Below are 16792 nucleotides of genomic sequence, written 5' to 3' on the forward strand. Positions count from 1 at the left end.
TCGTTCCAAACCTGTATGACTTTCTTTTTTTCCATGCAACACAAAAGGAAATGCTGCAGCAGAATGCTCTTTTCCATTCAACTCACTATGTGTCAAACTTTTGTATTCAATGGAAGAAAGAAAGTCATACAGGCTTGGAACGACACAAGGATGAGTAAATGATAACTTAATTTTTGTTTTAGGGTGATCTATTCCTTTAACTCCCAAAGCACAAAATCATTATATAGAATCAACCAAATTTCAATCAATCAATAAATCACATCATTAAAGCCAATCATTATAGAATGACACATTGATCTTTCAAGGATCATTCTATTCAGGATGGGATAACAATAGTTTCTCATTTGTACGTACATCTATGATACTTGGTCCTGGAATAGGAGACTGCATCTTTTATTACTTTGCACATATGAGACACTGAAAGCTGCAATATATCAGATTTACTCAAGATGCAAACATATATTTCTCAACTTTCAGCTGGCAGCAATATGCACAACCATAAAGATGCCAGAACCTATTCCAGAGCCTGTCACACACAAAATATGAGAGTCGCAAAACCAAACGTAAACCATAAACATCGGAATAGTTCTCTTCCATGTGGATTCGACATCTATGACAGCGACAGAGAGACAGACAGAAGGACAGGGCAGAAACGATACAGATGCACCTACCATAGAGTCCCCAAACCCTCCCACATGAACCACCACAAAATGAACCACGACACCTCTGTTTCTGCGTTTGCATTTATTAATTTCAATAAATATGAGCAAGCAAGAGAGAAATCACAATGCACATCATCAAAGTTAAATCTGAGGCCCTTTCATATAACATTTTTTTTTCTCTCTCCTTTTTCAGTATGCATGGACTATATATAGCACCTGTGCTAAGCACACACACACATACACACGCACGCAAGCACACTGGACATGTACATTCCCGCTAGCTTGTCCTCTTCTGTCTCCCCAGGACACCTCCCCTTAATTCCCAGATTATATTAGCACAGTAATTGAGTCACCAAAGGCTGCAAAATACAAGAAAAGGCCCTCACCCTGTGGCGTAGTCATTCAGAGCACAGCACTGAAGAGAATGGGCTCCATGCTGTTCTAGAGCCAGACTGAAGAAATTAATACTCACAAATTCTGAAACTTTGTGTTAATTTCCACAAGGGACTCTGGATTTGAAGCCTGTATATAATATATTTATATATGGTATTCATAATGCCTTACAATATGTAATGGTTTATATATTTTCATAAACGGTAAACACAGTTATAATAAATTTCAACTGCTTTTAAATGGCATTTTACATGGCATGTGGCAACTGTTAGTTCACAGCTCATTATCAACGGGAGAGACGTTACAGATGCACTTTTCAAGCTCATTTAATAAAGTCGGCATGAAACAAAATTTGCTATAGTCTTTTCTTCCCTATTGTGATGTATATATCCAAGTAAAACGGCATCTCGAACAAGAACAAATGTAGGGCGGGACTTGATTTTGTCCATCAGGAATTGATTGGATAGTTGTTTGCTATTGCCGTGATCACATGCGAGTGACAGGTTGTCCTGCCTTCGTGCCAGTAAACACGTCATCAGAGAAGAGAAGAGATGAGATGACGCTGCAGAAGGGAGGGGAAGTTTTGATTAAAGATTATAAGGTCACATGAATTAAAAAATGTATTATAATAAATACTGCAATATTCCATAATTTTTTTTAGATTTGTCCCTTTTGGTTTCATGGTGACTTTAAGAAGAAACCAACCACTTTGTTGTGCACGACAGCGGTTCCTGGCTGAATTTGGAGTAGCACACTACTCTTATTATTCCTGTCAAGATAATTACTCTTAGAAAAATAGTATTAGTGGACTATTCTGAGTTCAGCCTCTATCTTTTGTGGTTGCCCCCGTCATTGACCAATCTAAGATGACTGTATTTGCAAGTCAAACAGCATTTTTAAAAGGCGTTTTGCATTATTCACATTCCACAAATGGAAACATGTGCAATTTATGGAGGAATAAATGCAATTACCCCTAAACTTAATAAATGCATGTCAATTTATTTCATACATTTATTTAGATGTTTATTTATACCTTTTAAACGCTTTTTTTTTATACAGGCTTCAAGTAGAATTCTTCAATCTGGCAATAGATCACTGACTTACTGTGCACTGGTAGGGCAAACAGGACAATGAGATCACATATTTGACATACTGACAATGGAGAAGACCTCAAAGGATGAAACCAGAGACAGAGAGAGGATTTGCAGAGGGGAGGTCCATGGTAAAAAACAAAAAAAAAAAAACAAAAAAAAAAACATGATCTTACACAATGCACTTCCATAATGCCAGGAAATTACGACATTAGGTTGCCAAAATGAATGTCATTCAGTCCCATGATCTACCAACATCTTTAGTTCTTCCATCACAAACAGACATGAATCTGCGTCAGTCATGTCACATGCAAGGAAAATGAAAGCCATGATTATGTGCTGTTACATCAGGCCTGATCAGATTATATATAAAAAGGTTTCACTGGCAACACAAAATCATCTCTGTGAATGGATCAGCATTGAAATTTAAAGGGATAGTTCACTAAAAAATGAATATTCTGTCATCATTTACTCAGCCTCATGTCCATGTTCCAATCTCATATACCGTTCTTTCTTCTGTGATGTAAATGTTTTTGTTCAGGTGAGTAAATGATAACAGAATATTTTTCCTTTAAGTCTGCATAAAATGTCCTCTTGTACATGTGCGTCATGGGAAAGGCCTTTTTGGGGCCTTACGTTTGAATATAACAAACAAACATAAAGAAATATGACAATGATCATGCAGCTGAGAGTAAACGAACAGCATTCCAGACAGACTGCATTCGACTTACCAATACATCAGGGGACACGTGATAATAAACAGAACAATTAGTCGAGAATACAGGTCATGTCAGTCATTGAACAACAGGGGGGATGCAGGAGCAAACAAAGCAGGAGACACTCTGGGAAAAGTCATTAATCATTAATACGCTGAATCTGCATTCACATAAAAAGGGGCTTTGATTTTGAAGCTGGCTAATCTATTGACCTTTTGAGTTCCCTCTACTTTTGGGATCCCCCATCTGTCTACCTCGGGGGCTCCCTTAGGGGGGATGGGAAGTGTTTGTGCATGTGAAACAGCTGAGCAGAGCGGAGGATAGTGTTAAGGGTTGTGTTTTGGTCCTTACATATTTCATGGAATAGAAGCCCACTAACACCTCAAAACCAAACAATACAAAAACATGTTTTAGTTTATCTTAGATTTTCTACAGGTTTGTTTTGCACATAAAAATCACAGTGAACATCCTATTCTATCCAAAGACAAATTGACATCCCATACATCCCATAATGCAATATTATGTTACAGTAATCCAGTTGGCTGTCCAGGCAACCAAGTGGGCCGAAACAAGGCCTAATTTTTATATGATATTGACAGATGGCTTTTTGGAGATACGGATGTTCCCATAAAGCTATTTGGAGATATTCTGATCCTGTAATGATTCAACAACATTTTCATGATGGAAAAAATTAGCAAGAAAACAAATAAAATAATTAAAATAATCACAGCACCAAAGTTATCTGAGATCATAACATATCACTTGGGAGCCTGGGGTGTTTAATCAATAAAATGATTACATAAAACAGGCAAAGCAAGCAGGTAATAGATCGATATAATTGTAAAACCATAGATGCACATTTATCAAAGATTTTGGACTAAGAAATTGGCCTTTGTGGCTTTTACATGTTGGCTAATTTACATAAACATGATTTAAAAATGGCTTATCATACACAAATCAGCTTGATTGTAAAACCCTTGATAAATGAAAACCACCAGTCGGAGCATCTGATGGGAAGTAAAACATACAGAGCTTCTAGCCAATGGCTCCATGCAAGATAAGAGCATCCACTAGCCAACCAGTAGAGTGGTTGCCATGGAAACCTTGTTGTGGAGATGAGGAGAGTGGGTGGAGCTATAGTAAATGCAAACGCTTTGATATTACTGGCGAGATTGTGAGGCAAAACTGGAGAAAAACCCTGAAAATGTTCTAAAAACAGCCCACTGACCTCTCAAAGAGAAAGAGAAAGAGAGAGAGAGAGAGAGAGAGAGAGAGAGAGAGAGAGAGAGAGAGAGAGAGAGAGAGAGAGAGAGGCGGCGTGTATTGGAAATATACAGTGAGGTATAAAACGAGAGGTAGCAGTTCCGCATCACAATCCGTACAGCGGCGCTTCCGTAACATGAATCCGTACAGTGACCCTTTGAATCAAATGTACAATGAATCACTTCCAGGTCAAATAAAGTTATATATACCTTTGGAAACTGTGTTTTGTCATCTTTGATCTTCTTCACGCATTGTCGAAGTCCACGCCCTTTGAAGACGACATTTCAGCGGAAAGTACAATGACACCCGAGTGATATTTAAAAATGGAGGTGGGCAGGGATCTCGCGTAGACTCCGGTGAAGGAGGAAAAAGAGCCAGCAAATGAAATGAATGAAGTTTTGGTCTCGTGTTCTATAGTATTGAAGTTACAGTTTTTCTCAATTGCTAAAACACTAAAACCCATTGGCTGAACAAAGTTCTCAGTTGCCTGAACTCATTTAGCTAATTGTGCAGTCTGTTGTCAATACCTTAAACTATTTCACATGGCAAAACACAATTTGCAGATCTTAGACTTTTCAGCAAAACGCTAAACACATTCTCATTCTGAAAACATATTCTGCACTGTAATGCACACGTCATCCATACTGGTAAACACAAGTGGCAATGATCAAATACAAATAGAGAACAAATGTCATTGATTGAACACAACCACTCAAAATTGATTTAACCTGTTTCAAATGATGCGCAAAGACAAGAAGAAGCACACTGATCACGTTTACTCCTTTGATTTTTGTCCCTTTTAGTATTGTATACTGTAGTACAGTGCATTGTAGGCTGTATACTGTACAATGAACAAATTATATGGCCCCGAACATCGTTACTGTAACAGTACCATTTGTTACAGTACTGAATGCTCAATAGATTTTACTGGTTGCACTTGCAGGTTCATATCAACAAAGAACAAGAATTACAGTATCAAACAATAGAACTGACAAATGAGACGTTTGTGAGATGCAGGGCACTGTACTGTAAAAATAGGGGTACAAGGAGGAAGAACAAATAAAATTGCAAAGAGCAAAGCAGAGTAGTAATTTCTGATCAATTTTGCGCTACTATGATGTTTTCATTCATCAAAAGACAATGACGGACAAATATGAAATTTGTTTTAAGATTAAAAATGTACTTCTCCCTGAAATTTTGATGGTACAGTAATGTGTCACGGGTAAGTCTACAAACAGAATAGCCGTCCATAGATATCTTTCGAGAACTGTATGTTTTGAACAATGTGTTTTCTATTTTTTGGTGTATTGTTTACTGACTGCTTGATAGTGTATATCATTTTGATCACTTTGTCTATGATTTGAGAGCAGTGTTTGATTTTGAACACAAGTAAAACTGTTTTGAGGCGAAAGTTTCATTTTGCAAGAAGAGTCAGAGGTTTTGTAAATAGTGCTTGAAGATGAGGTTTTGTGTTTAATGTTTTCAGAAAAAGGAGCAAGGATTCAGAAATTGTGTTTTAGCAATTGAGAAAAACTGTAAACGTAATGGTTATTGGTGTTGAACATTTTTAACCTAAAATGTGTGTTATAAGGTTAATAAAACCCCATTTTAAACGGCGGTTTAAAAACTATGTTCACGAGGTCTTGGAAACGACCTGCGGTGACTGAACGCGCCATTTTTCGTAATGAACAATATTTTGCAGATCAGCGATGTAAGGACTTTAAAGTCAACCAAAGAGTCAAATGTGAAGTAAATTGTGTCATAATGAAATCTAACTACTATAAGACACCCTGCACGATGAGGCAATCATGATGCCCCGTTGTACGGTTTCATGTTACGCTCCCAGCAATGACTGTACGGAATCTTGTGACGCGTAACATAGTTCCCCACCCAGCACAGCCTCAAGCAAATCACCATTTATGAGCATTTCATAGGCCAAAAAGAAACCAATCAAAGCTAAGAAACGAAGATAAGACCCTCCCCCAGTAAATGACACATCAAAAGTTCATTGGTCTAATCCGGTAAGGATCGCACTGACGTTTTACGTGCCCGGAAGCGAGTTTTTGTGTACGGATTGTGATGCGGAACTGCTAGGCCTAAATCAGATAGATAAAGAGAGAGAGAGAGAGAGGGAGGGGGAAGCAATGGACAGAATAGTAAAGGAATGAGAACCTCTTGTTAAATAATTTTGCAGCCTTCGTTCTGCTTTCACCCTTTCAGGAAGAGATTAAATGAGAGAAGAAGTGCAATGGTTTTTACTCTTTCGCCTCAGCCAGTTTGTTGTTGATCTCTTTACTTTTCTCCTTGTCGCCCTGCGCCGCTCTGCTCCCCGGCTGGTTCTCGGAGCTCTTCTTCTTCGAACCGCGCACCGACGTCGCCTGCTTCTCCTTGGACTTCTTCAGAGGTTTGCCAGGTGTGGCAGATGTGGAGGTGCTCTTTTTCGGTTTGGAGCGAGTGGTTTTCTCTACCTGTACAAGACATGAAATAGCACACAAACGGTATTTTAATAATAATATATTTTATTTATAATGCACTTTTCATTTGCGAACAAAGTGCTACAGCAAACATATTTCAAAAGTAAAAACAGGAGCAAGAAGAAGAAAACGTAAAAACAGTTAAATTCTGCATTAGTTGTAGCTATTTTTAAATAGAAAAGTCTTTAAGCCTTTTTTAAAGTGGTCAACTGACTGTGGAACCCTCAGGTGGTCTGGCAATGAGTTCCACAGTCGCGGGGCAACAGAGGAGAAAGCACGGTCTCCCATGGTCCGGAGCTTGGTTCTGAGTGGACGGAGAAGATTGCCATTTTGTGAGCGGAGGTTTCTGGTTGATGTTTGCTGGGTGAGAAGTTCCTTGAGGTAGGGTGGTGCATTGCCATGGATGCAATGGTGGGTGAGGAGAGTGATTTTGTAGTGAATCCTGGCGGAGATGGGAAGCCAGTGAAGTGCTTGAAGGATGAGTGTTATGTGTTCATTTTTACACACTCTCATCAGGATCCTAGCAGCACTGTTCTGTATGTGTCGGAGTTTCTGCAGACTCTTGCTAGAGATCCCATAGAGAAGTGCATTACAATAGTCCAGCCTGGAGGAGACAAAGGCATGGACAAGTTTTGTGGCGTTGGAAAGGGTGAGTGTGGGACGGAGTTTGGCAATATTCCTGAGGTGGAAAAAGGATGATTTGCACAGATGTTTGATATGGTTGTCAAATGTAAGATGCGGGTCAAGTCTTACACTGAGGTTGGTTACTGTTGATGAGAGAGGGAAGTCTTTTCCAGAAAAGGTGATAGAGGTAATCAGGGACAACTGGACCTGATAAGGGAGTGCCGACAAAAATTGCCTCAGTTTTGGAAAAGTTTAACTGAAGGAAGTTCTGACTCATCCAGGCCTTAATCTCCTCCAGGCAGGAGGTCAGTAGGAGTGGTGTGGATGAAGATGAAGGCAGAGCAGTGAGGGGGTGGGAGGTTGAGTTTGTTTTGAGGTAAAGTTGTGTCATCAGCGTAGCAATGGAAGGAGATACCATGCTGGCTAATGATGCGGCCAAGGGGGAGCATGTAAAGAATGAAAAGAGTTGGACCAAGTACCGACCCTTGAGGAACACCACATGTGACAGCATGTGGGTGAGATTTAGCTCCACCCAAACTGACATACTCGGTCCTTCCAGAGAGGTAGGATGTGAACCAGTCCAAGGCAGAATTTGATAGTCCTATATCACTGTGGAGGCGGTTGAGAAGGATGTTGTGGTCGATAGTGTCAAAAGCTGCAGTGAGGTCAAGAAGGATGAGAAGTGAAGGAGAGCCAGCATCGGCTGCCATCAGAAGTTCATTCCAACCTTCTGCTTATCGGTATTTTACTACCGATAAGCAGCGTATTCCATTATCTAATGGGAAAAGTAGGATAGGACTTGGAATGAATGGAAAAGTTAGACTACGTTATTACTGGCTAACATTAATTGTTCCACCCAGTCAGCAGCAAAGATATTTTAGAGGCAGAGAAACTTAATACGCTTGAACTTTGAATTTACGTCAATTTTTTTCTTCTGAATTGTAACGCACATCTGAGTGAAACGGATTATTGAAAAAGAAAAAGAAAATTGTAGGGCAGGCACTTGGTTTTATCCATTGATTTTTGATTGGATGGAGGCAGATCTGAATGCTCAATAAATAAAGGTCAATAAAAAGAAAGGGGTGGGTTTAAGTAGACTAATTGATTGAAGAAGTTCATCATATGTTAGCAGAGAGAAGTCTTCATTTTCAAGATCGAGTTATGACATTCTAGGAGTTATGAGGTCACAATTGTTTTTAAATGAAACATATGCATGGATGAATTCTTCACAAAAAAGATCAATAACATGCATTTAGAAAATAGACATGGTGAATTTTCATTTCATGCTGACTTTAAAAAGTTTTGCTCACACAAAAGCCACACAGTATACGGATCTCAAAACACACACTGTTAACAAATATATTAATTAGCCAGAAGTCCAGAACTGACTCTGATGCTAATGTAAAGCAAGTCAGAACAATTCAACATAATGAAACAAAGAGCTGATGCTGATTTGATGCTAAGAAAAGACACTCAACCCCTGAAGCCAAAGTTACGTCAAACTACTTTGAAAAAGTACTGCTGAGAAAAAAAAACAGTTGTTCAGTTATTTTCCAGTCACTGAGCACATAAATTGCTGACATCATAAAGTTACTAAACACAATAATTGATTTCCAACCTTATGCAACAAGCACAAGAGCGTAACCCATAGTGCTAAACCTCTAATCCGAGAACTGTGTAGTTTTTCTTAACTTCTACACATAGGCTCTTACCTTGCTGCTCTCTCTGTAAGGTTCATGGTACAGTGTGCGAATCCTCCTCCTATCCAGACCCTTGTTGTCATCTGGCTGCTGACTGCCCTGGCAGCCCCTGTAGGTGGCGCTGTAGCTGGTCTCCAGATTAGCCCTCTCATCGGGAGGCTTATACTGAGACTGGGCCCTGAAGACCTTCACAGATTTCACATCTGCGTAGGCTTTGAACTCGTTCCTGACATTAGGAAACAGATAGCATCACAATTATTGTAAAATCAAGTGTAGTGGGGGATTCATCCCACACATATTGAATTTTAAGACCACATTGTGAATACAAAAAGGTATAAAACTGAAAGTGCACAGTTAAAACTGAGACGTGTAGTTATACTGTAGGCAAAAAAAAATGGCTAGGGTTTTACAGCCGTGAACTATGATTTTCAACTTGCTATAGTCTGCAGCAGTTGGGGGAGGGACGTTCTCATTCTAGAGAGCATTTAATCGGATAAACAAGTCCAAGATGAGTCATCAATATTTTAGATCCATTTTTTCCTGTAAAGAAATGCATATTTTAAATTCATATATCTGCTAAAAGTCACATAGTCAATGTTTAAAAGTATAGCATATACTATATCTAATATACAAATACTAGTAACAAAACTTCAATTTTAATAGGGTCAACAATTGCTATTCTTCAACCACATTTATTGCCTATTAAGTTTTGACAGATCACACAAATCAAGAGAGCAATCTTTCAGATTACAATAAGGTGCTACACTATAAGACACAACAATGAGTGTATATAGAATTATTATTTGATATGGCTATATATAGACACTGCAGTATAGATCTAGATATTATGCACCCTCCATAATGCAGAGATTTCTCTCCATCTGGATCTCGACTCAACAGAAGAGAGTTTTTCCTGAGGCAGTGGCCACTTCTTTTGGATGAGTAATGAGTCTTTATTCACTGAGATGACACAGACAAATGGTATATACTTCACGGCTGTGTGCATTGCAGATTACCCAACAACATCCAACTTATCCGCAGTACATCTAACACACATGCACACATACAGACAGAAATCACTGAGAACAGCACAAAACAAGTCTTATACAAACTCTGTTCACCTAAAGAAGTATTCAAAAATCATTTAAAAACAACAGACTAATGAATCAATTCAAAACGGTTTGTGAACTGGTTTTAATGATTCAGTCAAAAAATTCACTGTCAAATCAGAATCACTCTCTTGCGAGATGGAACATTGGATATCCACTATTACATGATTTTTAAATATTTATATTACATTTTCATGACTTTTCTAGGCCTGGAAAACATAATATCAAAATTCCCCAATTTTTAATAATGGGAACTCTCTCTTTCTTTTTGGTTCTGTAACATTACAACCTCAGACTGGGCAGACTATATTGATTAGGATTGATACAGGAAAGCGACGGCAATGTCAGGCAGGGTGAACCATTATCATACTATTACATCAATTAGTTGCTTAGCTTCCATGAATAAGAATCAAATCAATACCTCTTTGTATGAAACAGAATCAACCATTCTGACATATTAAGATTAGGTTTAAAAAAAGAACTGAGAACATTTGATATCACACACTGTTCTACTGGAGATGAGATTAGATAAGATTACTGGATCTGAAACTCCTTTACAGTTAGAAATAGGAAAGATTCTAAACAGAAAAGGCCTGTTAGTATGTGATCGCCAAGCTGATGAACAAAGTCATGGGACAGCATGTGGGAGAACATTAACCCCCACAGAGAAAATAGGGGATGTGAAAACCACACGTCCCATGCCATGCATTATAGAGGAATATTACAGGTTAAAAACAAGTGACTCTTTATCAACAGCAAAAATAGCAGAAAAAACAGCAGAAAATAATTTTGACTCCCAGTTTCTATAACGTTAAAAAAAAACTTTTATGGGTGTTTTTCAATTTTGAGCTTGTAAATGATCCGGAGGTTGATGAACATATATGAATGTCAAATAAAACATTCTTGGAAACTATTTACTTTTCAAATGCTTTTTGTGTATGTTGTTCCAGACCCAAACTTTCAATTTTAAACAATGAAAAATCATTATAAAAATATAATTATTTAATCAAACTTTTTTTACATTTCTACCACACAATGCTATTAATGGTGTTATTTTTAGTATTATGTATATACTATTATAGTATTTAATGAATGTACTTGTTAATTTCAATTGACAAATCAATAAACAACACTTGCTAATATTAAAAATACATAATTTGAGATTATGTTGGAAATTACATTGTTGTTTTGATCTATTAGATGCATGCATTTTGAGTTTGACTATAATATTGTGGCTAGTGTTTTGATTTAATGTGAGGCCTCCCTTCTCTCCCTGTTGAGAGCACAGGGGAGCGAAAAAAGAAAGAACTGAAAGTTGTTACATAAGACAAATGAAGTCCAGTCAGAGTGCTTGAAATGACAGTACAAAGGCAGCTTATAGAAGTCAAGGCCACAGGCAGCAAACACTCACAGGACAAACATGAAAGAAGAAGGGGGAGGAGTCAGAGTTTATACAGCACAAGATAAAGCAACACACACACACACACACACACACACACACACACACACACACACACACACACACACACACACACACACACACACACACACACACACACACACACACACACATAGACAGAGAATGAGAAAGACATAAAGACAGACAGAGAAGGATTTACACACATACAATTGCTAACAATGAGCTTAGTGTGCTTATTGTAAATCAGTGCTTGGTACCAGCTGTCAAATCATTCATTTGATAAAGGACATCAACACTGTTTAACAATGTTGTTTTATACCAACTTATTTTCTTACTAATCTAACAGATTTAATGGAAAATCACAATATGTATTCAAATCAGCTCACACATTTAATTAACTGTTGTCATCAAAAGTCATCTGTATATTTGAGCATACAGTGAGGTTGATACCTCTTCTTCTCCCCAGGCATTGAGCTTTTGTGAACAGCCGTCACTATGGTGATATGCTGGCACTAGAGAATTGTGTGGTGGGGTGCCAGAGCAGTGCATCATGGGTAGGCTTGGCACACTGAAGTAACGTGGTGTTTAACAGAAGCATGTAAAGCTGTTTTGCTTTTTACTTGGATCCAAAAACAACATCCTGATTATTTTTATGTAGTCTAGACCTGTCAGATGACAACACACAGCACCTGACGCTACCAATAATAAACAGTGTATTTGAATGAATCATAAGTGATTCCTTCTATTAATCCACCAGGATTGAAAACAATTATTTGATTAGAAAAGTCACTTCTTATTCTAGTAACGGACTTGCTCTCAAATGGGTCCAGATCAATAGGTTTCCTCCAGCATGTGCATCGTGTTTCAGTTTCTGCTGTACCTACAGTATGACATATTCCTTCTGACATTGACTTTGGACTCCAAGTGAATCCCAATGAGATCAGCCATGGTGTAATACTGCCTTGTAAGGCAAAACTCTCTCTTATTTCTCTCTCTCGCTCTGCTGCTTCTTCTGTTATTGATTCCAGTGTTTGAATGGTTACAGTGCCTTCAGTTACTGCACAAGTAAAGAGAGGGAAGGCATAAAAAGTATGGTCATTTACTGCATTATTATGTACAATGTTCCGATTTTGTCATTTTTTATTATTTCTATTTAGCTTTAGATTAAATTTCAACTTATTTTATTTCAGTTAGTTGCCAAGGCAGTTGCCAAGGTTATTTTTTAGAAAATTTTATCTAATAGTAATAAAAGTTTTTTCATCTAATATTTATATTTTATTCTATTTCAGTTTTATTTAAATTGATACAAATATTTTTTAATAGTTTCAGGGTACGTTTACATGACAATGATGCACTAAAAACGGAAATGTTTTTCCTTTGTGATTTTGAAAAGTTTTGTACACACAGACAACAACGAATGTACACACAGATCTGCTAAAGTGGGCGATATACCGGTAGACACGAAACGAGAGAAAATCTCTCTTGACTGAATCACTTTTATAACTTTAGACTATGTATTCATTTTTTTAAATACATTTGATTACTTTATACATTTTATGTAGCCTAGTGCTTGACGTTATTCAGTCTATTTAATTTGTTTATTTGTTCTATTGTAGTTTGTTTTCTTTGCTCTTTCGTTATCACTGTTTAGTATTGTCAAAAGTACGGATTTCGATACCAAGTCGGTACTGAAATTTAGAAAATGTGACGATACCAGCATTTCCCTCTAGGATTTTGAGCGCTGTAGAACAGATTCTTAAACACCTCTGATATATATGCTCACGCTCAACATATATTTTGAAAGCAGGCGTCTATCAGCGGATCTGTCTATCAGTGGATATATTATATAATGGATCCGGTGAGGAGCGTCAAAGACGCTTTTTTAAAAAAAGCGTTGATCATTGTCGCAAGCGGTGAACACAATGGCCAATCAGAGACATATATGTTGAGCGCGTGAACACAGTGGCCAATCAGAGGTGTTTAAGAATCCGTTTAACAGCGCTCAAAATGCTAGAGGGAAATACTGGTATCGTCACATTTTTTAAATTCCAGTAACGACTTGGTACCGAAGACGGTACTTTTGACAACAACTACTGTTTACTTGTCTTCAGTAAGCTTGAGAGTTTTTTAGGCAAGTTTTTTAAATGATATTGAAAATGGTGATAAGAATTCTGAAATTTAAATGGTACCAAAAAAAATTATATTATAAAAACATTTTTGAAAGCAAAAATAACTACATTGTGATATATATCATTATTGTAAAATAAAATGACTCATATCGTGATTTTTGCCCACCCCTATCCCAAAACAACTAAAATGCTGTATTATGCATGCCAGTCCAGTAGTTGGCAATGTCACTTTGTAAAGAAACACTACGCACCAATAGACTGAACAATCATATAATATGCTTGTGCATATCACGTAATATGCATGCGCATGACGTCACTGTTTTCCCAAATTCACATTTTTGTAGTTTACATGGAGATGATAGCTTGCACTTTAAAAACCTGTTTTCAAAAGTTTCCAGGCCCCCAAAATGCTGTTGTCGTGTAAATTAACAGCCATAAAGAATAAAAAGTTTTCCATTTTTAGTTGAAAACGGTGTTTAGTTATCAATAACAACATTGAATCAGAGATATGGTGTGCTATTTTAAAGTCAACAATAAAACAATAAGAAACAAATAAACAACCCTAAATAAAAAATAACAGCTAAACACTTGCACTGCATTTCCAAGATTTTGTGCACGTATAATATATCGTACAGACATAAATTGCAGACCAAAGCATATTGATCTGCAGGGGGAGAGAGAGAGGGACACTAGAGAGATAAATGAAAAGATTGATGAAAAGATAAATGAAGGAAGCAACTTTCTCTCCACCACATCCTGTCAAGGCACACCTGTGTTTTCTCTGGCTCAAAATAAAACACTTCTTACAGTAAGTGAGGATAATTTTTTGATATTCAGTTTCATCAGCTTGTGTCAAATCTTAAGCCATGTCACTGCTTTGTAGCATGACAAGGCAAAACAAATCTAAACTCAAGACTAAACATAAGATTAAGTCAAATTAATCCTGAGCTTTTCAGTTTAAAGGAACACTCCGACTTTTTGGGACTTTAGCCTATTCACCTTATCCCCCAGAGTTAGATAAGTCCATACATACCTTTTTCATCTCCGTGCGTGCTATAAGTCTGTTTGACGCACCCACCGCTAGCCTAGCTTAGCACAAAGACTGGATGTAAATGGTTGCAGCTAGCATACTAATCCAAATAAGTGACAAAATAACGCAAACATTTTCCTATTTACATGTTGTGATTTGTATAGTCACAGAGTGTACAAAAAACAAAGTCACATGAGACAGAGACATATTTTAACCGTATAAATACTGGGAACTATATTCTCTGAAGGCGAAGCACTGCTACTTGGGCGGAGTGATAACCGCAGCACCTGAGACGCGCCGTGGTGAGGAGCAGAGAGCGAGTCTCAGGTGCTGCGGTTATCACTCCGCCCAAGTAGCAGTGCTTCGCCTTCAGAGAATATAGTTCCCAGTATATATACGGTTAAAATATGTCTGTCTCATGTGACTTTGTTTTTTGTACACTCTGTGACTATACAAATCACAACATGTAAATAGGAAAATGTTTGCGTTATTTTGTCACTTATTTGGATTAGTATGCTAGCTGCAACCATTTACATCCAGTCTTTGTGCTAAGCTAGGCTAGCGGTGGGTGCGTCAAACAGACTTATAGCACGCACGGAGATGAAAAAGGTATGTATGGACTTATCTAACTCTGGGGGATAAGGTGAATAGGCTAAAGTCCCAAAAAGTCGGAGTGTTCCTTTAAGGAATCACTATAACAACTCATCCATGTCACACAAACTGAACTGATGACTCAGTGTTTTTTTCCTCTTGTGTATTTTCTGCCCTGATGCAGTTCTTCTCACCCAACAAATAACCAGCCTAATATATGCAACTCTAAAGGCTACATCCTAATGCAATGCATTTTAATGCAGAGTAAATTCAATACCATAAACATTGTTTCCATTTACATTTAGTCATTAAACAAATTTATCCAAAGCAACCTAGGAACATCACAAGCAATTTACCATAATTGTACAGTATAAAAAAGCTCAATCTTGTTTAGATGCACAAATTAGTGATTTGCAAGCACACATGAATGAGTGAGAGAATAATGGACAAATTGCCACCTGTCAATTAAACACAACTACTCAACAATGACAATGACAGACTTTTGAATTGAGATCCAGAACCCAAATCTGAGAACTTTCTTTCTTTACACATTTATTGTTCACTGTTTGTAATACAAAAGTGATTGAAAGGAAACAGAATACCACGCAGGACCAGGAACAGCACAGCACTATACAAACGTCAGCTCCATCTGTTTTAGGCTAAGATTGGCAAATAAAAGCAAATGAAAAAGCACTGTTTTATATGCTAGCTAGCTGGAAAACAAAAGCTTATTGTAGGGGTTTGCAAAGTGTGGTCTCTGAATTCCACAAACAAGACAATTTTACACGACCACTTTCATAACAAATTGATTATTAACAACTGGAAATTCCACAATTCACTTACTGCCCTCACTTAGCCCTAAAGCTAACCCTGAAGAAAATGAAAGTCATTCCAAAAAACAGCATCTGTTCCTGCGCTCTTCTGCCCCCTGCATGTCCTGCCATCTGTAGGTGTTGTTAGTACAGCAGTATCAGATTCAACCCACAGCTGACCTCCATTGAATTACCTTTTTTACTCCACAACACTTTTTTATTGATTTCTATTGCTTTAGTTTTATACTGAGCTAATGATATTTTATAACCCCTAAACTTAATGGTAATTGTTTCATTTTTCCCTACTTTTCAATAAGACATCATTTAGTATTATTTAGCTAGCCTAGCACAATGTATCATGATATTTAGTATCATTGTGAGGACATTTGGTCCTTTCTATACACATATATTAATGCATAGATTCAATACCAGGTATAACACTAGTACATGTGCCAATTGTTGGTATGCTGTTTCTCCCTTTTGCTGGAAGTTTCCTCCCAAAATCTGCCTCTGAAAGCCTGCAGTTCTCAACATTGCACATCAATGTGACAGATTGGTATTTCTGCAGTAAGTTGCTAGTTTTTAAAACATTTTAAAACATTTCTTTTTTTTATTGACAAATAGCAATTTTTACCTGATAAAATATTTTGGAGCTTGGCATAATTAGAAAATTACATTCATTATAAAAAGGTCCATGCCTTTTTAAGATTTTATTAATTTACATGACCATTCCAGGTTTAGGGATCACTTTTTTTTTATTTTTATTAGGCTACATCAT

General features: G+C 37.4%; 1 protein-coding gene across 5 annotated transcripts in view; it reads right to left on the minus strand.

The window, feature by feature from the left end:
* The window catches only part of map6a (microtubule-associated protein 6a), a 224641-nt gene that overhangs the window by 3939 nt on the left and 203910 nt on the right, over nt 1-16792 (minus strand). For 2 of the 5 annotated variants that reach the window (XM_056271545.1, XM_056271546.1), the window contains exons 3-4: nt 8936-9149; nt 6422-6593 (exon numbers count right to left, since the gene is read on the minus strand). In XM_056271545.1, coding sequence (XP_056127520.1) covers nt 6422-6593; nt 8936-9149 — 386 coding nt within the window. Of the gene's footprint in view, nt 1-1522; nt 1618-6384; nt 6594-8935; nt 9150-16792 lie in introns of those variants that run through there. The other 3 variants (XM_056271543.1, XM_056271542.1, XM_056271544.1) reach the window with 2 other exon arrangements.

Source organism: Rhinichthys klamathensis, unplaced genomic scaffold (assembly GCF_029890125.1).
Source record: "Rhinichthys klamathensis goyatoka isolate OS25496 unplaced genomic scaffold, OSU_Roscu_1.1 h1tg000321l_1, whole genome shotgun sequence".
Taxonomy (NCBI): Eukaryota; Metazoa; Chordata; class Actinopteri; order Cypriniformes; family Leuciscidae; genus Rhinichthys; species Rhinichthys klamathensis.